This window comes from Bactrocera oleae, chromosome 3, assembly GCF_042242935.1.
Source record: "Bactrocera oleae isolate idBacOlea1 chromosome 3, idBacOlea1, whole genome shotgun sequence".
Lineage (NCBI taxonomy): Eukaryota > Metazoa > Arthropoda > Insecta > Diptera > Tephritidae > Bactrocera > Bactrocera oleae.
This window is the reverse complement of record NC_091537.1, coordinates 51,962,540-51,987,426: the sequence shown is the minus strand read 5'-3', so window position 1 is coordinate 51,987,426 and position 24,887 is coordinate 51,962,540. Positions and strand designations below refer to the sequence as shown.

At 34.8% G+C, this 24,887-nt stretch overlaps 1 protein-coding gene and 1 pseudogene across 2 annotated transcripts in view; one reads left to right on the top strand and one right to left on the bottom strand.

Annotated features, from left to right (window-relative positions):
* The window catches only part of Apoltp (Apolipoprotein lipid transfer particle), a 327,278-nt gene that overhangs the window by 2,781 nt on the left and 299,610 nt on the right, over positions 1-24,887 (bottom strand). For both annotated transcript variants that reach the window (XM_070106619.1, XM_070106620.1), the window contains 3 exons: positions 22,811-22,962; positions 22,662-22,751; positions 20,343-20,893 (listed from right to left, as the gene is read on the bottom strand). In XM_070106619.1, the coding sequence (XP_069962720.1) occupies positions 20,343-20,893; positions 22,662-22,751; positions 22,811-22,962 (793 nt within the window). The remainder of the gene's footprint in view (positions 1-20,342; positions 20,894-22,661; positions 22,752-22,810; positions 22,963-24,887) is intronic.
* LOC138856419 (uncharacterized) lies at positions 15,826-16,428 on the top strand (annotated as a pseudogene).

Here is a 24,887-nt window from a genome sequence, read left to right as displayed (position 1 = left end):
TTTTGACAACTATGAGGCGTCATAGTAAGAGAGGTGTCGATTTTTCGACTTTCTTAGAATAATTTTGTTATACATATGTTATGTTAAATGCGTTCGGAATAATTTGGCAAGTAGTTGAGTTATGTGTCTTGAAGCGTTTTTGTATCATTATTGGCAAGAGCCATCCTGCGGGGTCGAAAAGTTGCATATTTGTGTTTTGAAACCTGATCTTGTCAGAAGGGACTCTGACTTTGTTTTTTCTGCCAATTCGTGAAGTGTTGGAACATTGTGAATTTAGTAGTAGTCGTATGACGTATCGGTCATTATTTGATCTAGTAGTTGTAGCTCTGTAGAAGTCTTCACAATACTGATCTTTTGGGGTTGTAATTGATATGGGGGGGGGGAGTTTTTCTAACTTCCGAAATTTCCTCAATTGTGAATTAAAGTATTCTTTTGAACTTGTGTCAACTTGAGTGATCATGGGGGTAACTGGTTCCGAAACTAGTCCACTTAGGATCCAACCAAAAATAGTATTTTGGGCTAGAAGGGTGGTTGAAATTTTTTCAACACCTTCAAGAACTATCTGCGGCATAAGGTCCTTGCCTATTAGAATATCTATTTGAGCGGGGGTGTTGCAGTTGGGATCAGCTGGCTTTAGGTGTGAAAAACTTTGCCAATGCTAGCTATTTATGTGCTAGCTTGGAAGCATGTTAGTAAGTTGCACTAGGACTATAGCTTCTGCTACAATTCGCTTATCCGCTTGGGGCGAAATTAGGGTAATAGGGCAGATTTTATTTGAGTTTTGGACTACCCTTCCGCCCATTCCCGTAACTTCAAAATTTAATTGATTTGTTGGGAGTTTTAGCCCATTTTGTGCCTTAGACGCTATGAAGGATCGTTGTGATCCTTGGTCTATTAAGGCTCTAAGTTTGTAGAGTTTTCCTCGATGTTCGATGGAGATGACTGCTGTGGGTAGTAATACCCTACTTTGAATTTCGCTGAGTAGCGTTTTTGTTTTTAAGGCCTTTGAGCAGCATGATGCTTCTTGGCAATTTCCGGGATTTTGATTTTCGGGATTTGCTTTTGCAATTTTTATGAGTATGCGCATATGACAAGCGATTTGTAAAAAATCTTTTTGATCTGACAAAATTATTTCGTTCGTTAACTTCTAGTTTTTTAAACTTCTCACAAGATTGTAGTTTATGCCCTCTTGTGCATAGTTCGCATGACGTACATGTGTTTATTCTGTTCGGATGTGATACGATAGCATTTTGTAAAAGCTTCTGTTTAATTTGTTTTTGCTACTAGCTTGGGGTCTATTGAAGCTTCTTTTTAGGTCGTTTCGAAAAATTTTTGTTTTAATAAGTTTTTTAGCTACCCTTTCAGCGATTTCGTACTGGGTAGTTAGAAAGCCTTTCATTTGTTGCCACATTGGGCATTTTTTCCGAGATGAGAGCGATTGCCCTCAAAAAAGTAACGACTTTCTGATAATGCTGCGGTGCATATATTTACCAGAATAGGGTCCCAGCTGTCTGTGGAAATATTTTGTGTCGATAATTTCGACTTAATTCATTACTTGTTTGTTTCTGCATTTTATTAAATTAACATGCATTAGAGATTTTAAAATTTTGTGGTAGATTTGAGTCACCAGTTTCTATTATGGTATCATGAGCCTCTTGAAGACGAATCCAAAAATTATAGAGACTTTATGAATGAAATTGGTCTAGACCTTTGTTTAAACCTTATAACTCTAGTATACTGATTTCCTTTCCTTTCGTACAACAGCAACCTCATATACCCCACATATTAAATCTAACCCCTTTGGTTCAGTTTATATCACATATACCATGTTGGAGTTAAATAGCTTCTTTTTGTTAAAGTTAAAATTTCGGAGAAAAAATAGTATCTGTCTAAAATAGTAAATCTATGATCAATAGCATTAGTTAATAAGATACCAAAAAATAATCGAATAATAAATGTTGAATATTTTCGCAACATTTTAATACTTTCGCAACATGTTGCAACAGAGTATAGTTTTGTTCACCAAACGGTTGTTTGCATCACCTAAAACTAATCGAGATAGATATAGATTTCTATATACAAATATTTCTTCTAATATTTGGTGATAATTAGTGGATAAGTGTATTTTCCCAGCCATCATGTTAAACTTATAACAAAATATACCAGACAACAATGTAAAAAAGTTTCTTAGAGTGCTGGACTTTGTATAGAGCAAAAATATCTTTCTCGAAAAAATCGCATGAGATAAATAATAGTAGTGTAGTATCAAAAGGGCTGAAGATCCTTTTATGTGGTAATAGATAAACTGGGACCCCATCGGTTAAAATGCTATTAGCTATTATTTCAATTCTGCGACACATTTTAATATGAAGGTCATGAGGTGAGCGTAAACTCAAGACAATTACATTTAAGTACTTTTTGGGATTTACTCAGCGCCGCTGGCAGCTTGTGAAAGGTTTAGATATTAAGACAGAAAGAAGAAAATCTACATACCTGCTCTACATATGTGTGTACCATACTTAATTATATGTAAGTTATTGTTAATTTAGCCTTCATGAGCAGACCTTTAAAAATAGGTACTATAGCTCCCTGTTTTAAAAAGCGTTAGACAAAAGCAATTTACGGAGCGGTTTTCCGAGCACTTAATTGCAATACAATGAAATAAATTACTAATTTCTAAATTATAAATATAACTAAATAATCTGTATTATTATGCTAGTGAATATCTATGTAATATATAGGTATAAAAAAGTACATAGAACAAGACGGCAAGATCCACAAGTTCGCTCTGAAGAGCAAATAAGAAATACTCGAAGTCGTAGGTCTTGCCGAGAAAATCCTGATTTACGTTATGATGAGCAAAGAAGGAACACTAGGGATCATAGAGAATTTCGCGCAAGAAATCCTGAGTATAGCAATTTAGAGCGCATTCGTGATCAAATGCAAAGAGAACATGCAAGAAGAAATCCTGAAATAAGGAGAGAAGAGCGTGATAGAAAAACACAACGTCGACAGGTTAGTAGGAGGGGTATGAGGGAAGAAATCTTAAATCAGAGACGTCTTAGATAAAGTCAAGTTCACTTTTGTAGAGATAATCCGGTTAATAGGCAAATTGAAAACGGTCCCAACGAATCCGATTAACGAGAGAAAATGATGTTATAGAAAATGATTATAGTGGCAATTTAACAGATTTTAAAAACATTTATTTCCAAAATGTAAATAAGGGCCCTACTGAAATATGTATTTGCTGCGGCGGATTATGCTTTTCACACCAAATTAGCAAATTGAATTTCGAAACTGTTGTCCAAGGTCTCCCGAACGCTGCATCCGCCTTCTATTTAATGCAAAAATTTCCTTCGGAAGATGGAAATTACAATTTTTGTGCTTCTTGCAAAAATGCGATTGTTAAAAAGAACGTTCCAAAAATATGTTTATCTAACGGTCTAGACTTTCCTGAAATACCGGATTGTTTGAAAGGTTTAACTCCAATTGAAGAACATCTCATTATGCCTAGATTGCCTTTTATGACAATCCGTCCGTTAGGATATCAAGGTCAGAGTTCGCTCAAAGGTGCTGTTGTTAATATACCAATTTCTGTTACCAATATTGTGACATCTCTAAAAAGGTCCTTTGATGAGGCTCATGTTATACAAATTCACTTAAGAATGCGTTTGGAATACAATCATGATTACATGATCGATACCATACGCCCCGCAAATATTATGGAAGCTTTGCAGTTCTTAGTGAACACCCCTCTGTATCGTGAGCACAATATACATATTAATGAAAACTGGATTTCAGAATTTAATGACCAAGAAGAAGTTCCGCTTGTTGCATCTGCAGAGGATTCCCGATTGGTTCAATCTTTTCATGCGGCATAAACTTCTCATGATAATCACTCAGGTAATAATATTCCAACGGGTCTTTTACCTTTAGAGCTAAATCCAGGCGGTCAAGAAACTCTTTTGGACAATATTCCTGCAGAAAACTTAGACTATAACCGTTTAGTTATAGCGCCAGGTGAAGGACAAAGACCAATTAACATAATTCAAGATAATAATTCAGAAGAGTTGTCATTTGGAACAATATACGTTGGGCAGAAGCGTACATGCTCTGAAACGTATAGCAAGATAATAATTCGCCGTTTTGACAGAAGAGCGTGTACCATTCCAAAGTTGTTCTATGATTACAAAAAATTAGAACTGCTACAAATTAAGAATAGTACATCCAATTGCCTTAGAAAGTTTTCAGGTCGCAACCGAGTTACGGCCCAAAATCTATTAAACGAAAACTTTGTTCAAAACTTAGTTCAACACGATGATGGCTACAAGGTTTTGAAAGGCGTCAGATCCTCACCTGCGCACTGGGATGTTGCATCCGAACTTAGCCCTACATTACTTTTTATACTCTCGCAACCTGTTGCTACAGAGTATAAAAGTTTTCACCTAATGGTTGTTTGTCTCACCTAAAACAAATCGAGTTAGATATGGGATTATATACAAGTATATATAAATGATGAAGAGACGAGTTGAAATTCAGGTGACTGTCTGTCCATCCGTCCGTCTGTCCGTCTGTGCCAGCTGTAAATTGATTAAAAATTGAGATATCTTTATGAAACTTGCTACACTGTTTCTTGATACCGTAAGACGGTTAGTGTTGCAGATGGGCGTAATCGGACCACTGCCACGCCCACAAAACGCCATTAATCAAAAACAAATAACTTGCTATAACTAAACTCCACAACAAGATACAAGACTGTTGTTTGGTATACAGGATCACATAAGGGAGTGCCATCTGCAGTTGACATTCTTTTTTTAAAGTGGGCGTGGTCCCGCCCCCTAATAAGTTTAATGTGCATATCCTATACCACTGAAGCCATAATAAAAAAAATTCACTGGGAACAAATGTTTTTAGCATCTCTATTGACGGTGTGAAAATGGGTGAAATCGGGTGACAACCCCGCCCACTCCCCATATAACGGTACTGTTAAAAACTACTAAAAGCTATATTATAATACGAAAATGGGCGAAATCGGATTACAACCACGCCTATTTCCCATATAACAGCATTTTAAATTCCATCTGATGTTTTCACTTTCCAGTATGCAAATCATGCAACAATGAAAAAAACGCGTAAAACTTTGCGTGAATAATACGTTTAATATATGTCACTTGGTGATCAAAAATTGTGTAAATCGAATCAAAACTGTTCATGCCCCTAGGTACTGAATATGTGGACCCCAGTGCCTATAGCTAACTTTTTACCGAAAATATCGGTCAACATAGAACAAGGCGGCAAGATCCACAAAGAAATCTAAAACGAGTATACCATTTGACTTTGCGAGAGTATAAAATGTTCGGTTACATCCGAACTTAAGTCTTCCTTACTTGTTTTATTCTATTTTCTCTCTTTATTTATCTCATTAACTTCTTTATTCACAGCTGTGTTGCGTGTAGCGTGTAGAAACATGGTTAAAACCTCACATTTTTGATAATGAGATTTTAAACAGCGAATTTCAAATATTTAGATGTGATTGACTGAACAGAATCGGTGGAGGTGTTCTATTTGCCGTACATTCCTCTATCCCATCTGAAGATGTCCTCGTTCCAGGAACTGACTCATTTGAGCATAAATGTATTAGAGTCTATGTTAATAGTTGCTTTATTTATTTAACCCTATCTTGTATACCACCCCATTCGGACTAATCTATATACATGCAGCAGCTTCTTTAATAAATAGTGCAACTTCGTCATGTTCTAATGAGTTTTTCAAAAAATGTCCGAGTTGGGTCTGAACCAAATTAATTTGATTCCGAATAAATTTGGTAAATGCTTAGATTTAGTATACGTTGATACCTCTTCAAAGTGTTCCGTTATTCAGAGTAATCCTCTTGTTCTACCAAAGGACTCGTATCATCCTGCTTTGGAAATGTCTGTCGAAATCATAGGCAATGTACGAGTTATTAATCACCAAACTGCGTGCTTCTGTACTCGGTTTAACTTTGGAAAAGCTAATTTTAAAAAGCTTTGTTTAAGTAATCCTGAAATCGTTTTATGATTTCGTCAACTTCAAACGAACGATTTCCAAATTTCCGTCCGCGATCAAATACAAATCTATCATTTTAAGTGACAATGATATTATTTATAGCCAATTTGCAGAATTTTTCAAGTCAAACTGCTGTAATAATTCTTCCAAAACTTTTTCTTATCAGCACGTGCCGTGCTCGAATACTTTAATTAACGCTCCAATTATTTCTGAAGAAGACTTTCTTTTAGATACGGCCCAAACATGATACCCTCATAGTGCCAAATATATTTATTTGTCTTTGACAAGAATATTTAATTCCTCTCTTAAACACGGTATATTTCCTTAAATATGGAAACAGTAATTTTTAATTCTTTTGCATAAAAGTCGATTTAGATCCAACAAACTTTTTGAAGCTATCATCACTGACCATATAACCTTTTCTAATTCTCCGTTAATTTCCTCATCTCATGGATGGATTTCGAAAAGGGAAATCGACTCTAACAAACTTGCCTGAATTTGTAAACCATGTATCATTGGGTTTTGGGGAACATATGCATACGAATGTTGTATACATAGACTTTAGCAAAGCTTTCAATAAAGTAAATCTCTCGATTCTCATACATAAATTTGATCTGCTGGGCTTTCAGTCAAGATTTCTTCAATGGGTTGCTTCGTATCTTTATAATAGAACACAAGGAGTGATATTTGAGGATACTCTTTCAGATACAATTAATGTTTCTTCAGGTGTTCCGAAAGGTAGTTATCTTGGCCCGATTCTGTTCTTGTTGTTTAATAACGATATCTCTTCAGTAATAGAATTCTCAAAAAATTTATTATACCCTAACGACGTATAGCTTTTTAAATCATACTCTTCAACTGAGGTGTCTGCTGCAAGCAGGCTTAAACAATTTGGATGCATAATGTGAAAGAAATGATTTGCTATTGAATCTCAATAAATGTAAGACGATGTGCTTTTCCCGTAGATCTGTGCACCCCTCTTCTGATGTAATAAAACACCATATTCTGGAGCAAGTTTTTAACTATGTTGATTTGGAAGTTAATATGGGCCGTAAGGTTAATTTTAGTCTTCATATTGACACCATTGTCTTAAAAGCAAAAGCTGCCCTCAGTTTTGTTAAACGTTGGTCTAAAAATCTGGCTCTGTTGTATGGAACCCTAGCTGTCTGTTCAAAAACAATTTTTACTTTTCACCTTAGCGCATTTCCGATGGAATTCTAGGGTAAGTCTACCTCCATACACTAGTCGTTTAAAACTTATTAATCTACCTACAGTTGCTAGTCGTAGGGAAATGCTTGGCATAATATTCTTATTGAAAATCTTGAATGGAACAGTTTGCAGTATTTTTCTCCTGTCTGAAATTAAATTTAATATCCCGGTTCGCCTTTCCAGGCAGTTTAGACCTTTACTGCTAAAATCCTGTAGATCAAATTTTGAACTAAACGAGCCATTCCGCCGTATACATATGTCATGATTTTAATTCTCATTCCAGCACATTTGACTTATCTGACTCACTTTTCAAAATTAAAAAGCCTTTATTGTTTTCTCTTAATAAATGAAAATGTAACAATTTATTATATCGTAACTATAAATCTTAGCTGTTGAAATTTTTGTTTCTGTAGCTGAGCAGTTTTAGATCTCAAGACTTAAAAGACTCTCTTGCCTTTTCTGACTCGGGCTAATTCCGCGGATTGCGCTCCTCGCGTCGGGCGGACGGATGGAGCGTAATCGTTGGGTTATTATATTATATTATTTTAATCAAACATTAAACAAATTTATATATGATGTATTTGTATTTATCGAAATTATTAAAGCGAATCAATAATTAGTTAGAGGAAGTTCGAATACTTCAACTAAGTTGACAATATAAAATTTAATTTTTAAACAATTTAATTAGATCACCAATACTTAATTTTGAAGTAAACCTCCAACAACAAAGACAAATACGGAAGCAAATGACATATCAAAATAATAGAAATATGACTCAACCTAACGATTTGACAAATGCCATTCCGCTACTTTTATATGAACAATTACCAATCTTGTTACAACAGATTCAAACACAAACTTGAGACTTAACTAATGACACTCCACACAAGGAAGGTTACTAGGAGAATTAGACAAAGTGCCCGATATTGTAAAAAGTCTACGAGAATTTTCCGGTGACCCGGCCGAGGTTTGCTCATGGATGCAAAGTATGGATAGAATATTAAAAACATACGAAAACAAGGTTGGTACGGCAAAGTACTTTGATAAACATTGGAAATGTGGAATATTGATTAAAAGATGGAAGTCTTGCTTAAATGAGTACAATAAGGAAAAGCTCTATAAACGAGGAAAAGAAAATATTGTAGCCAATGCATTGCCTGGAGTGAAATTAATTCAATAGCAGAAACGCAACACAGTGTTCAAAGCTCTTCTCATAATTTTATTCCCAACATTGAGGTAACGTTAAATGATTTTAAAAACCAATTTTTTATCTACAAAGAATATCCTCCTGACTATAAGTTTACCATTCCATTCCCTACATTCCATAGACATACTGTTTTTGAACTAACATATTCTGATGACGTTTTAATGAAAATATTGTGAAAATACTTAAACCCTTCAGTAATAAACGGAATCTACGGAAGACATAATGGGACAAATTCCAAGACAGTACCAAAAACTTTTAACATCATTTAAAAACAGATTTACTCAAAAGAACGTCAAATGAGGACCAGGACGAGATGATATTACAGATTCACAACAGGTCCCGTAGCAATGCTCAGGAAAGCAAACTGCAACTATCAGAGAAATATTATTTTCCGGAAATGAGACATTGGATCAGCTTGGAAATACGTTGCAGGAAATCCAGATAATGATATAAAATAATCTCAATAGCCCTATTATAAACAATAACGACCAAGTCATTATAAATAATCAACTACAGAATAAAATTAACAATTTTACTACAATCTCAAGTATGTTAAAAAATACGATCAAGAAAGACAGACTAATAATAGAAGAAATATCAAACGTTAATTACGCAATTCAATGGGCAAATTGAATATAATAAATACTTTACTTATAAATGAAATAAAATACTTGTAGCCCATGCAATTTTGAAAAAAAAAATAATATTATATAACAACTTCAACTGAAGAATCAGTCTTACATAACAAAACAGCAATAGTTTACATTGTAAAAATTCCAGAATTAGAACCAACCACCTATGAAATATTTTTGTCCGAAGATTCCAATTGCAAAACATCCAATAATATAAAAATGTGTGTGAAATATGATACCATTAACCTAAGAGATACAAAATTTATTTCTAAATTATTGGAAATTAAAGAATGGCTCTGTGACTTTACTGATGTAGATCATATCACGGAAATCGAAGAGATTGAGATTGAATGTTAACAACTTTAACGGCAGTTTAATACAAAGCAATATAACTCGACATATGAAAGAAACATACCTCAGATACTATTGGAATGAGAACATAGCCATAAACAATAAAAAATTCAACAACAAGGAGAAAACTGTATCGAAACCCGAAGCAACATTCATCCAAATGACACCAATAGATTTGGATCGTCTACAGGCACTAAACATAAAAAAGAAAACAATTATACCAAATAAATACAGATTTCTCCGCGAACCGCATTGTTATAATTTTCCTATTGGCCTTTATTGTAGCAATAGTTGTAATACAATTCTGTATAAAACCTAACGAAAAACTAATCGTACAAGTTGAAAAAGATCCGACACAAATCACTTATAAAACAAACAATGTTCCAAGATCCATACAGCCACAATTAAACAACATACCATATGTTTAATGCCTGCTTGGGGACAAGTAGGAATTTGCGGAGAGAGAGTTAACACAAAAAAAAGTCGCGTGCAGCACAGTACACGTGATGGAACTGAATACTTCCTTAGCGATTCATTGATAGTGAGTGTAAGAGAAAGAAAGTGAGAGAGAGAGAGCTGTACTGAACATATTACAGGGATAATCAAAATAATAAGATGTGGTATAAAAATTTAATATTTAATTTATTTATTTAATTTGTTCATTATCTTCAGTCGTAGCAGGTATAAGTACAGCGGATATTATGGCTTTTGGTAACTGAAGTATAAAACTGTCTAAATGGTGTGGATATCTGGATATCAATCGTTGTTCTTGATTTATGACACAAACAGTTACCGACGCAAAACCGTATCAGCTGATACGACCTATCTTATGAGAGCGCAAAGTAATCTTAATGTGTCGTCACCATCGCTTCTACCGTCCGATTCTACAGACCGTATGGTAGGATAGCCGCGAAAATTGGATTTATTCCGTAGAAACAAGTGAGCTGAGAGTGAGAGAGCAATCTCATGCAACGCAGGGTTGCCGATCTCGATATTTTGTAGGAATTAAAAAATGAACTTGAATATACATGAAATATTCTTAAAATAACTCAAACTCAGAGTCGAATACACTTATTTATAAAGGTAAAATATTTCTAATATTTGGATTTTAGTTTTAAACTTTAAAATTGTGGAAAATTATAACTAAAAAACTAAATGTGTGGAAAATCGTGTATACAAATAGAACAATGGCAACCTTGTTGAAATAAAAGCAAAAGAGAACGACTGATTTCTGCGTTGCAACTACGGGCATAACTTTTGACAAATTTGGTTTGATACGGGCGGTAAGTACGGTAGGGAGGAATTTCAAATAGCAAATCTCGCACTTATCGCAACTATCTAAGTTGTAAATGTCACTTCAAAAGAGTGAGCAAAGATCACAAATCTCACTCCCTCTTTAAAGGTCTCAAAGGAGCATCCATTTTGGCCACACCTGAGCCAGGCGAGGAATCGCTATTCTTAATGATGCCGATGGAAAAAATAATATTTAAAGGATCTCAACAAGAGGCCAAAGAACGCCAAACCTTGGACATTGTGTCCTTACTAATAATTCCGTAAAGTGTAAAACAAAGAGCAAATACCATGTGTTGTAAATTCAACAACAAATTCAAGAAGAGAGTAGATCAACATGACTACTCCTAAAAATCAGTAAAATTGCTTACCCATGTATGCCACGCCCTAGGCTACTCCACCAGCAGTACGCCGACTACATGTAATACTAGGCAAAAAATTCGCCTAGGGGGTCGAGGATGTTTAAATAAGATAAGCCTCCCCTACACATACACACCACTCTACTCAGCAAAAACTGGCGCACCCGAGTATAACCCACTACAATACACCACACTCATACATCACCACCCGGGACAACACAACACACCTCAGCATCGCGCCTGTACACCACCCCAGCAAACAAAAAGAATGGTCTTCGCAGCAGATACACCGCATTCGAAATAATAGCGATCCTGCGCGCAACTCAACTTTCAATTCTACACTGCGCCGCTTTAACACCTAAAATTCGATACGACAGCTCCTGCGCGTAACACTTCGATACGTTACCGATCCTATATTATATATAGTTCAATATATAAACATGTATATTATGGAATTTTATTGTATGCAACGTAATAATAAAATTCGAATAATAAACTAAATTGTTCAACTTAATACAAGTAATATTTCAATTCTTTAATTGTTTGTTTGCTGTTAAAGTGGGATGTGCTTCCTAACATATCGGGTGCAAGTTTTAGAAAATAATCTAGAGGAGTTAAATCACATGATCTTTGCGGCCATTTGCCTTTACCATTACGGAGTCGTCAAAATTTGCATACAATATGTTCATTTTAAAACGTTAAATATGAAGCGACGTACCGTCTTGTTGAAAATAGAGATCATCCGCGTCTGAGAAAATGATTTTCGATTACATTAGCCACCGCAGAACGTGAATTTGCGTAAGAGTCTTGGACAATTTCCAAGCGTTGTTCAAAGTAAAACATGATGAAACCTTACAAACCTTACTGAAGTTTTATTCTCACAATTTCATTGGTGTTTGATTAATATATTGTAATGTGAAAGAATCAGACGACATTTAAAATAATATCATACAGTAAATTTTGTTGAAATTGGAAAAGTAGTTACTGAGGTACAGTAATTCACATAAAAGTGAGCGCAACCACGCCCATTGTTCACCTTTGACAGCTTTAGCTAGCCTTTCCTTTCTATCTGGGCCGTGAAATTTATCGCTTGTGGCGCAGTTATTCAATAAGTTATCGCACATTTATTAGTTTTCACCTTGTTTTAGGTTATCGTCTGATATAACCGGTTTTCTTTTAGCAAGTTTAGTTGAAATAGGTTAAGTAGTTTCTCAGATATGCTCAATAAACCACTTAGAGAGCAAGATATCTTGAACCAAATAACGGTTTTGTGGAAGTGCAATAGACGATTTCGCTTATCTGGAATACCTATTGAGTGCACAGGAACAGGTGTGCTAAGTTTCATCAATATATCTTAATTTTTATTAAAGTTATTGCTTGTACGGACGGACATATAGACAGACTGACACTCACTCGGAATTCAACTCGTCTTGTCATCCTGTTCATTTACATATACATACATATCTTCATATCTATTTCAATTAGTTTAAGGTATTACAAACAACCGTTAGGTGAACAAATATATAATACTCGGCAGCAACATGTTGCGAGAGCATAAAAATGTTAAGTTAAAATTCAACATTCATTATTTATGTATAATAATATGAATAATATAAAGTTTTCAAACCACACATGACCTTTCTTACTTCCTTGTTGCACCAAATAACAGTTTTGTATTATAATTTGCGGCTCAACGATGGCGTTTTATAAATTTTCCATTAATGGAATTTTATGTGCGTGGCAATGATCCTATTATCCCCATATACCGCGCTGAACTTTTATGATATCTAGGAACCTGTATTGTAAGTTTCATCAATATTATCAAGATAAAGTTTAGGTCAAGTAATGGCTTGTACAGATAGGTGGATCAGCGGAGGGACGGACGGACAGACAGCCACCTGGATTTCAACTCATCTTCTCTTCGTGATAATTTGTATATACATACATACATGACTTTATATCTATCTCATTTAGTTATAGGTGTTACAAACAACCGCAAGGTAGAGAAAGTGTGTAAAGAATCTTCCCAGATCATTTGAATGAAAATTGGAAAGTTAGAAATAGGCACGTCTACGAGTATATGTTATATTGATAGTGAGAGCTCAAATTTTAATAGGCTTCTTATTTTAATTTTCTCAAAGTTCTTAGCCTATTTGTTAGTTGCCTAAAAATTTCACAGATAGGGGTAGTATTAACCTGATTTAATATATTTTTGGCTTTAAGACATATTATATTATTCACAAAAAATTATGCTCTCTGAGTTTCATTAATGAGGTACCTTACCATTACCAATATATAAGGAGTAAAGTCAGCCGGATGTTTCAAAATCCCGAATATCAGTTATATAGAGGTTATGTCAGGTACAAAGATGCATAATTTTTAGAAAAATACGCTTACTCAATTTAAATAATATTTAAAAATCTTTACATTAGGTATATGGGGGGGTAGTACGATCCTCTGCGCCAAATTACACTTCTACATATATCTTAATTTAGCGATTAGTTATGGCACTTTACAAGTTTTCCTTTAACGGCGTTTTGTGGGCGTGACAGTGGTCCGATTACGCCCATTTACGAACTCGTCCTTACTTTTTTGCCAAGGAACACGTGATATTACGATATCTCAATTTTTACCCAAGTTACAGCGCTGTGATAGCAAATCAACAATCAACGCACTCTTGAACGTAGCAATTACCAAAAATACAAAAGAAGATTTATACGAACAAAAACATAATGAAAACAAGTAAGGACGGGCTAAGTTCCGATGTAATCGAACATTTTATACTCTCGCAAAGTCAAATGGTATACTCGTTTTAGATTTCTATGTAGATCTTGCCGCCTTGTTCTATGTTGACCGATATTTTCGGTAAAAAGTCAACTATAGGCTACAGTTTTGGTTCAATTTGGATAATTTTCACCAGATTTCACCCATAAAAAAAACTAAAAACTTTTGCTTCCAGTGAATTTTGTTATTATAGCTTTAGCAGTTTAGGAGATATGCACATTAAACCTATTAGGGGCGGGACCTACAGATGCCCCTCCTTAATGTGATCCTGTGTACCAAATAACAGTCTTGTATCTTATTGCGAAGCTTAGTTATGGCAATTTTTTTTTATTAATGTCGTTTTGTGGGCGTGGTAGTGCTCCGATTACGATGATTACGCCCATCTGGAATACCCGTCTTACTGTATCAAGAAACATGTGTACCAAGTTTCATAAAGATACCTCAATTTTTACTCAAGTTACAGCTTGCACGGACGGACGGATGGACGGACAGACAGTCACCCGGATTTCAACTCGTCTCTTCATCCTGATAATTTATATATATATAACTCTATATCTAACTCGATTAGTTTTAGGTGATACAAACAACCGTTAGGTGAACAAAACTATTATACTCCGTAGCAACAAGTTGCGAAAGTATAATTATGTGGATTCATAGACATGATGGTATACGAAGAAACCAATTTGTAGGCGAACGAGTTACATCAGCAAAAAGAGAACCACTATTTTCATATACTCCCCTTTGCCTTAAAATACATTTTAAACCTGTAAAATCCTTAACTCGCCAATAGACAGAGATTTGACAACCTACCACCATCAATACAAAGATCAAAATTCCACTACATCCAGCCTCCTGAACAAAGCAAATACTGACATCAGTATTATAAAAAATCTCTTAAACTACAAACATATGTAAGATTTCGAACATACAAATAAAAATTCCGAAAACTATACATTATTAGAAAGTTTACTTCACTCAAACTATTGGAAAAATATTAGCAGAGGGCCCTAGTGGCCATAGCATAACTTTTAGTGTATTAATTATTCATAATTAGTTCTCTTATAAAATAAATAAATAATAAATAAATGTTAAGAACATATTTAAACAAAATTGTACAAACATAAATCAGAAATTGATTCATATATTGGCCGAAGTCAAAAAGAATAACTGGTAGTATATTGGGGCTGGGGCAAGTCATCGACTAATTTCATCTGTTTGCCAGCCCGAAGTTATAGTCTATCTAATATGTACGTTCACTAAATTTTATTAAAATATAAGTACATACATGTATATATACATATATACAAATATATAAAAATTTATTAATGTGTAATTGGACCAATTTTAGTCTAGAAATATTCGTGGAAGTTCAGATAAGGTTTAAACGGTGAGAAAATAGGGAAAAATTGCGAGGAAAATACTATAAACGAAAATTTTATTTTTCCATACAAACTGATATGTCGGTTCGATATTTTTGGTATAATATTCTATGTCGTACATATGTATATAAAAATTAATTGCTGTTCGTTTGTCTAGCCAGAACTCGAGAAATACTGGATCCATATAGTTAATATTGCGGTTCAGAGGGAGATAATAAATCATGATTGGTATGTAAAGAAAAATTTATTTTGTTGTTTAGCACACTCACTATCTCTTTTGGAGGAATGAAAAAAAAAACATTTCGGATGTTAGTGGGTTGTCGAATGTTTATATTTTAGTCATATGTCAAACGAAAACTTATAAACTTAACTATTATTCTGTAACCATTATGACGTTATTAAACAACTGAGAACAGTTGATGGATATCTGTGTCCGACTTATCGTTAGGCATGTCAACTAGTTACTAGAGTTGCTCGAGAACGATTGGAATTGAGATATTATGCCCAAGGATTCCGTTCTATCTTCATCGCCGCATTAAATTCAAACGTTATTTGCAAATATAATATTGCTACAATCCGAACAGACAGCTAAACGGTTTTCTACTCGACTTACACTCCTCCTCTCTGAGTGTACTCATCAGCAACTCGGTATAAGGGAGCTGTGGAACGGCATTTTAAGCTCCTTACATACAGCTCCCGTTTTCGGAAAGGTCGAAAGAACAGCTGGTACGATGACGACTATCATGCCTCAGTGGAGAGAAAACGGAAGGCCTATCTTACAATGTTGCGATCAACCACAACACGACCCTGCACGGGATAGATACAAAAAGTTGAAGAGGAAAGCGAGACGCATATGTAGACAAAAAAGAAAGAAACCGAAATTCGTGAGTATGAAGAGCTTGAGTAACTGGCCAACAAGGGTAATGCTCGAAAATACTACGAAAAGATACAGCAAGTAACGGAACGTTTCATGACCGGAGCATACTCCTGTAGAATCCAAAGAGGTGATCTAGTGGCTGATGTTCATAGTATACTCAAGTTAAAGAGGAAACACTTCTCCAGCCTACTGAATGACAGTGAAAGTTTAATATCGCATGATGGCGAACCCGATTCCCCAATTAATGACGATGGAATAGATGGTCCACTGCCCGACAATGAAGAGGTTCGAATAGCAACATAGCGGCGACGATTGGAACCTAAATATGCTGTGGCCAACCCCCCACAATTGCGCCAATTTCCGTGGGACAAGTCTCCTTAATATCGCATATAAGGTCCTATCGAGCGTTGTGTGTGAAAGACTAAAACCCAAAGTCAACAAACTGATTGGATCTTATCAGTGTGGCTGTAGACACGGAAAATCTACTATCGACCAGATATTCACCATGCACCAAATCTTGGAAACCTGCGAAAAGAAGATCGACACACACTATCTCTTTGTCGATTTTAAAGTCACCTTCGACAGCACGAAAAGGAGCTGCCTTTATGCGGCTTTGTCTGAACTTGCTTGAGCTTAGTCAGGATCAGAAACTACCTCTCCGAACCGTTCGATACCAAGCGAAGTTTCAGACAAGGAGACTCCCTATCGTGTGACTTCTTGAATCTGTTGCTGGAGAAAATAATACGGGCTGCAGAGATAAATAGCTAAGGTACAATCTTCTATAAGAGCGGACAGCTGCTGGCGTACTCCGATGATATTGATATTATCAGCCTCAAAAACCGCTCCGTTAGTTCTGCTTTTTCCAGACTAGATAAGGAAGGAGTTTATGGGTCTGATTGTGAACGAGGGCAAAACGAAATATATTCTGTCATCAAACAAACAGTCATCTTATTCGCACCTTGGCTCACACGTCACTGTTGACACTCATAACTTTAAAGTCGTACATAACTTCGTTTATCTTGGAACCAGTATTAACACCAACAACAATATCAGCCTTGAAATCCAACACAGCCCTTTTGCCAACAGGTGCTCCTTTGGACTGAGTAGGCAATTGAAAAGAAAAGTGCTCCCTCGGCGAACAAAAACCAAACTCTACAAGGCCCTCTTAATTCCCATCATGCTATATGGTGCGGAGGCATAGACAATGACAATGCGGAATATTTATGATCCTTTGCGCTTTGGTAATTTCGAATACTGTGCTGAAAGTATTCGATTCAGTACCCCCCGGTGGAAGCAGATGAAGAGAAAAGCCTCCACTCCGATAGAGAGATCAGGTAGAGACGGACCTGGCTGCACTTGATATCTCGAATTGGCGCCAAATACCGAAAAAAAAGAAACGACTGGCGCGCTGTTGTTAACTCGGCTATAACCGCATAAGCGGTGTCTACGCCAGTAAAGAAGAAGTCAATATTCTTGATTTTTCTACTCGAATCCTGGATGAAATATAGGGATGACATAAGAATGTATTACAACGTATGCGTTCTCAAAATTTTCTACACTACCAATTACTGCAGAAGTTTACAATAAGACTTTGATCATTATAAAAGACATGTTTTTGCCTGACAACACTCCATCGTTATATGCAAGATGCATTTAACTTTCAGTTACAAAGAGAACAGTACGATACTGAACCATTGACCGCAATAGTTCGCACAACTGTTCCTTAATTGAGTGCAAAATAAAGGATTGCGTACGATAGTTTGATACAAGCTGTGAACAGTGAATCTGAAGGGGTTCTTTCTTATGTTCTTGGCAAAAATCCAACCGCAAATTGAGGTAGTTCTAGCGTTGACTTCACCTGTAAAAGCTGCAATTTTGTTAGAAGGTTTTCAAATTTACCGGCATTACCGTTTTGTCTTGTTTATGGGAAGTACTGAATATTTTGTTGAGATATGCGATTTTCCCTAAAATTAAGAGGTGCTCGGCTTTGGTTAAATCAAATTTATAACTTCAAACAGGTTTCTTAAGGTAAACGTAGCTTTAGTAGTTTTCAGTATAAGCTTTATATAAGGAGGGTCTTTTTAATTCCTAATTTTTCTCGTTTTCACCTTTTATCGAGGTTTATAGCATAACTTCAGGTATAGTTGCGGCACTTTCGCGGCATTTTTTGAGTTGCAATGCGCGAATTCACTTCGCCCCCCATTCGAATACCTGTACCAAATTTCATCACGCTGTCGCAATTTTTACTCAAGTTATCACTTGCACTGTGCAATGAATTACAGATTTGTATCTTAATTGTATGGCTAAGTTATGGCGTTTTATAGGTTTTGGATAAACAGCGTAATGTGGGCGTGGCAATGGTCCAAATATGTCGATCTACAATACCGAGCTTTTCAGATACGAAGGAACATGTGTTCCAAGTTTCATTAAAATATCTCAATTTGCACTCAAGTTACTGCTTGCACGTGCAGCCAGTCAACCGAAATTCAACTCGTCTCGTCATCCTGATCATTTATATATACACGACCCCATATCTATCTCGATTAGATTTAAGTGTTACACACAGCCGTAAGGTAAACACCACTATGATACTCTGTAGCAAACCTGTTGCGAGAGTATAATTATGGAAGAACACCCCTCTTGCAGAAACCGAAATATCAGCGAAATGTATATACATATGTGCGTATATTTGATATACAGGCACAAGTTTACAATTTTTTTTGCTTTTTTTGGTGTAGCATATTTTGCAGCTTTGCATGTTTTCTTTTGCGTGTGTTTTATTGGTGTGCCATTGTAGGATTGGAAAACTTTGCGATTCGTGCACCATGCAATGGTTTTGCAATAGTCAGAGCATTCATCTAATGTATTTTTGAATAACTCAAACACATTGTGTCAATTAATTCTTTGCAAAATTTAAAACAATGTATGCCTACAAATTATTATTTTACTGTGTAGTGCAAATAGTCAATAACATGAAATATTTTTTAATTCCTAGGAAACAAAGTTGGTTTATTTTAACTACCATCTCCTAAAAATTATCTGGAATGTTTTTAATCCAACTTACCGCGATGAAAAACGAAAATCACTTGGAACGAAAATCGAGCAATCAGTAGGCACACCATCTTGCTCAATCAAAAATACTTAAAAATGCAAGCAATAATCCTAAAACAAACTTGATTCAGTTGGTATCTGAATTGGAGGACGTATGTGCAAAGACCTTGTGCATGGGAACATCGCAACGGATGTAAAAACCTATGAATACTCATAAAAATGTCCTCTGCATTTAATATCGAAAAGCGTTTAAAATTTTCCATTGCCCACATCCAGAAGCCAGCAAAGTATTGAAACAAAGCTACATGGGACATAACTAAAATTAAGATGTACTGCTATGATTAGCCAAGGATTTAGAGAAAATCCAATATAGCTTTACAACAAATGAATATTGTACTAACAGTAAAGTTTGATAAGATATCTGATATAGTTTTGGGGGAATTGTTTCTTCTAAAAGTGTTAGTGAACTGAAATAATTTTTAATGATATGATGACGAAGATGTATTACATAGGCCTTTCAATAATGAACAGACCAGAAACTAGATTTAGTTTGCGTTTCATAATTTCCGGACATGAACTTAATAAACAAAACTTTGTTATGCAAGACCTGGGCCTTGTAAAATTATAGTAAAGTCGTTAGTCCAGAGCCCCTATTTCGATCCCATTAAAAAATTTGAAGGCGTTTAAAAAAAAGTTGCATAGAGAAGCACAGCCCACAAAACCACTTTAAACAATGCTTTTGAAGTGAAGTGGTACATAATACATCTCATTCGTAACCTAAAGAATTAAATTTGCTTAATGACACATTGCCTACGTGAATGCATCAATGCAAATCACCAATATAATAAACATTAGGTTAAAATTAGTACTTTCTACTTTATTATTGCTTCAAAATTTTTTGCATTTTTCAAACAATTAATACACAACACAGTATTTGAGTTAATGTACACTGATATAGTTGCTTTAAAGATTCAAAATATATAGTACGTATATCTATGGTATACATATAGTACTACAATATTAAAAAATAAGACTAAAAACATTTTAAGATTATTATGAAAAACAAAGTGAATGAGGTCTTCAGGAACATATAATATATTATATAATATAGACGTATATGTACATACATTTATGAACTATATACATATGTATACTTACATTACACATTGTTGGGGAACACGCATTGGTATTTTAGCATATTGACATATTTCTATATAAGCTAATACTGCAGTACACGGACCCTTAAGATATGGATATTTAGGATTTTTCCGATTCATATAACCCAATTCCATGCAAATATTTAAAAAAGGCTCTACATCCATGACGATTGAGCAATGATTTAGAGGTGAAAATAGTTGGTGGCATATTTCGGCGAATTCTGTACTTGAATCATTTGTCTGTTCGGTGGTTATTTTATTGCAGCGGTTCATGTTCCAAGCTTCAGAAAAAACATCATCTGATTTTTCAATTATGTTGGAGGGAGTAATAAAGTCATCAAATGGTTCATTGTTCATTGTGCCTAGTAATCCAGCAGTTTGACCAAAATAACGTCCATTAAGTTCCAGCCAACACAAACTAAACTTCATATTGCACTCAATATTAAATCCCGCTCCACATTTTATTTTCAGTATATCTGAGTCTCTGTATACGATTAAATCTTCAACTATAATAGGCAGCATAGGATTTGAGATGCCATCAAACGTTATGGTCTACCGAAAATATATAAATTAAAAATTCATAAATATACACGTGCATTTATATTTTGGAAATAATTAAATTTAGCATTGAACCGGGGATTGGTCCATTTAAACTGCGCGCGCAAAAAAAAAAATCGATAAAAAAAATTTCCCAGATAGGTAAAACCTTTTTTTATATTTGTTTAATATTTGATCTCCATATATCATTAGTGTTTTTGTAGCTGTTTGTTGACAACGCAAAAGATTTGTCTTTTTCCCATGGAAAAATTAAATTGAACAACGAGGTTTTTCGACGTTTTGTGTTCTAATGGGCAACCTTTGTTAATAACGACAACATCGGAAAAGAAAAAGTTAAATAAACAGTGCTTGAAAATCATCGTACTGACATCAGAGAGCTGGCCGAGGATGTTATCACCTCTAATGGCTCGATTTTTAGTTAAAGAGCCCGTCAATGCTAGACTCGTACCAAAAAACCTGAATTACTTGCAAATCTGACGTCGAGTAAAGGTCGCAAAAGAGATGCTTGACAACATAGTTGATTCATCAGACACATCATTATTGCTGAAGTGGTGCGGGTTTATGAATATGAAGTCGAAAGTATCCAACAATCTAACGAATGACGTTTCACAATTGAACCGAACCCGAAAAAAACCAAAATAGCTGAAGGTACTGCCGGACATCCCAGCCACGGCTTATACCAAGTGTATGGAAAATTAGGTTAAGCGTTGTCATGCTTATATTGGCTCAGGAGCCAATTTTGAAGGCGATTATAAAGAATTGTAAAAAATATACGTGAAAATATAGCGGCACACCTCCGAGTATACGGAGGTAAACATGTTGCATCGTCAATCCAGGCAAATCCAAGAGTTTCGACTTGCAACTAATCGGCGCAACAGGAGTTAGCAGACGGTCATTACAATGGATAATTCATGATGACTTAAGCCTGTTTCCGTACAAAGTTCAAATAACAAGCTGGTTAAACTCTCTAGATTTGTCTATTCGCCTGCAATTTTACCAAAAACTTATTGAAATGGCCAAAGAAGACAATAACTTCATAAATTGCTCGTTTCTGTCTGATGAGGCCCATTTTGATCTAAACGAAAAGGTGAACAAGCAAAATTGCCGTATCTGGAGTGAATCAAATCCAGAAATAATCCACGAGATGGAACTTCATCCAGAATGAGTCATTGTGCGGTGCGCAGTGTCATCAAGGTATATTGTCGGGCCATACTTCTTTGATAAAAACGGTGTAACAGTAAATGTCAATGAGCACCGCTATTTAAAGAGGATGATTGATTTTTTTTAACCACAATTGCGCCGAAGACGTATCCTTTTCAATAGCGTATGGTTTAATTAATATCAAGAAACTCTACTTTCCGCTGACCCAAGTCAGCTGACCTGACTGCACCAGGCATTTTTTTATGGGGTTATGTCAAACAAGAGGTGTACTAAACAAAACCCAGAATTCTGACTGAATTGAAAGAGTCCATTAAATCGATAATAAATTATTTTCTAATTAAATGTCGCTTAATCGTGGCTGAGCATGAAGGTCATTTACGGTCCATAATTTTTATAAATAATTAATTATATAAAATAAAATAGAATTTGCTATACAAAAATATAAAAATTATAAAATAATAAGAAAAGGTGTAATGCATTGATTTAAAAAAAAGGTATTACGGTTTGTTTTTGTAGCACGATTCGGGAGCACCATGTGGGTATTGTAGATACGAAACCAAATATTATTTTGATTTTAAAGACATTAAAGTGTTTCACTTACATCGGTTTTTGGATCAATTTCGAATGAATGACCTCTAGTAAAAAGGTTGATTTTAGCCTGGGGGTTTTCATAATTATAATGTGAAATATTCTGAAAATATATTTATTAGTTAAGGTAAAAAGTTCGTTTAATTATTGAATTTAAAGTACCGTCAAATCAATAGTAAGAGTAAAAGTCTTGTTCCAAAAATCATGTGATAAAATATAGCTGCAATTGATGTATTGCTGAAAGACCTTGTTTAGATCGACAAAACGTTTGTCATGTGTTATGTAGAACATTGAGTCTATCAAGTATGCACGTGCTGTAAAGAGAATTAGAAAAAGGGAAATAGAGTAGCACTTAGTAGATGTTACTCAAAAGATGTGTAATAGACTAGAATTCCTCAGCCAAAATTAAAATATAAAACTCAAGTTAAACCCAAGATCACAATAGAAACGGGTTTAATAGGGTGATGTACATTAGGGTGGGTCAAAAATTATATTACTTTTTTTCGCGTGGTACTCTGAGAAAGTCTCTCAAAGTATGAGCTTTTATTTGTAACGGGAAGGTAAAAAAACTAATATTTTTTTTGCTTGGTACTCTGGAAAATTGGTTTGGTAGACACCTCTAAAAAAGCCTCTCCAAGTATGAGCTCTTAATTGTAACGGAAAGGTCCTCCGCCTTACAGTTTTTATTTTTTTCTTATTATCCGATAGAAAAATTCATATCGTTTTGTGAATCTTATAGAAAATCAAATGCTCTTCGAAAAAGATCCAATACGCTTTTTTCGTTGAACTAACCGTTTACAAGATATTCACGGTTGAAATTTGACTATTTATTTATTTTTTATTTTATAGCTCAATGAAAAAAATTATTTTAAATTGCATAGTTCTAGTCCGGTCGGAAATTTTCTGCTCTACACAAATGGTCTTTATAATTTTTAGTTTAAGTTAGGCGTTTACGAGATATCCATCGTCAAACATCAATGCGTATCACAGGGAAATCGAAAAAAAATCAACAAAAAAGAGAAAATAGTGACCATTTTTGTAGATTAGTAAATTCCTAACTAGAACCATTAGCTTTGCAATTTAAGATGACGTTTTTAAGTTAAAAGCAAGATATGAATTTTTCTACCTGATAATAAAAAAGTGTAAGGCTGGAGGACTTTGCCGTTACAAATAAAAGCTCATACTTGGAGAGGTGCCTACCAACCAATCTTTCAGAATACGACACGAAAAAGAACAATAGTTTTTTTTGACCCATCTAATGTATATACATATGCAAAAATTTACCACACTGTGTCCAGTTTGATCCAACTTAAAATATAGGAAAGTTTATACATATCTCAATTATGATAACAGTCAAAACAATTCATATGTAAAAAAAATATCTTTCGAAACATAAGAACTTGCCCAAAATTCCAAGAAAAAGAGAAAAAATTACTATTATTATTCATAACTTTTTCCATTGACAAATATTTGTATCAATCATTTTCAAAATTAAACCTCCATTAGGTTATCCCTTGGATTCTTATAAGCAATAACGTTTCCTCCTCTTTTCGTAAATAATATTTTCACTGTAGTTTAGTTTAGTAGTTTATTATAATATTATTTAATGGGTACCCCATGTACTTTCAAGATTTCCCTAAAAATAAGGATCCAATGTAAACAAGCTCTTAATTTTCAATTTAAACTGTGCCTAAATCATGGGCTATCGCTCATAAATGTTAAAATTCCTTCTCCTTAAGTTGACATTATACCGTATATATTGTACATCAGCATATGAGTATGTATATGTGATTGCAACACTATGTTTCTTCGGCATTTACATATAGATATAATAGAGTCGAAGTGGCAAATTCGCGACTTGGATTATGTGAGATATGTTAATATTCTAAAAAGTTAGCCGAATTTACTTACATCTTCCATTTTATAGCAAGAAAACGAGTTCTGAATCAATAGCTGATTATAATTTGTGACGAATTGCCATTGATGCCACTGATAACGGTTTTATTGGTATTTCCAATTTGCAATAAATGCCATAAGTTGCTACATTACATGAGTAACACTACTGTTTCTGAATTATCACGATCATATTATATCTTTCATCCCGTCAACGCAGGTTTGCTTTTTAATTAATATTGTTTCATTATAAATAACACTACTCAACAAATCTAAAGGAACAATTTTCCATCACGTACAGATTTTGTTACAGTGTATAAACGCAATGAAGATTCTTAAGACTCCT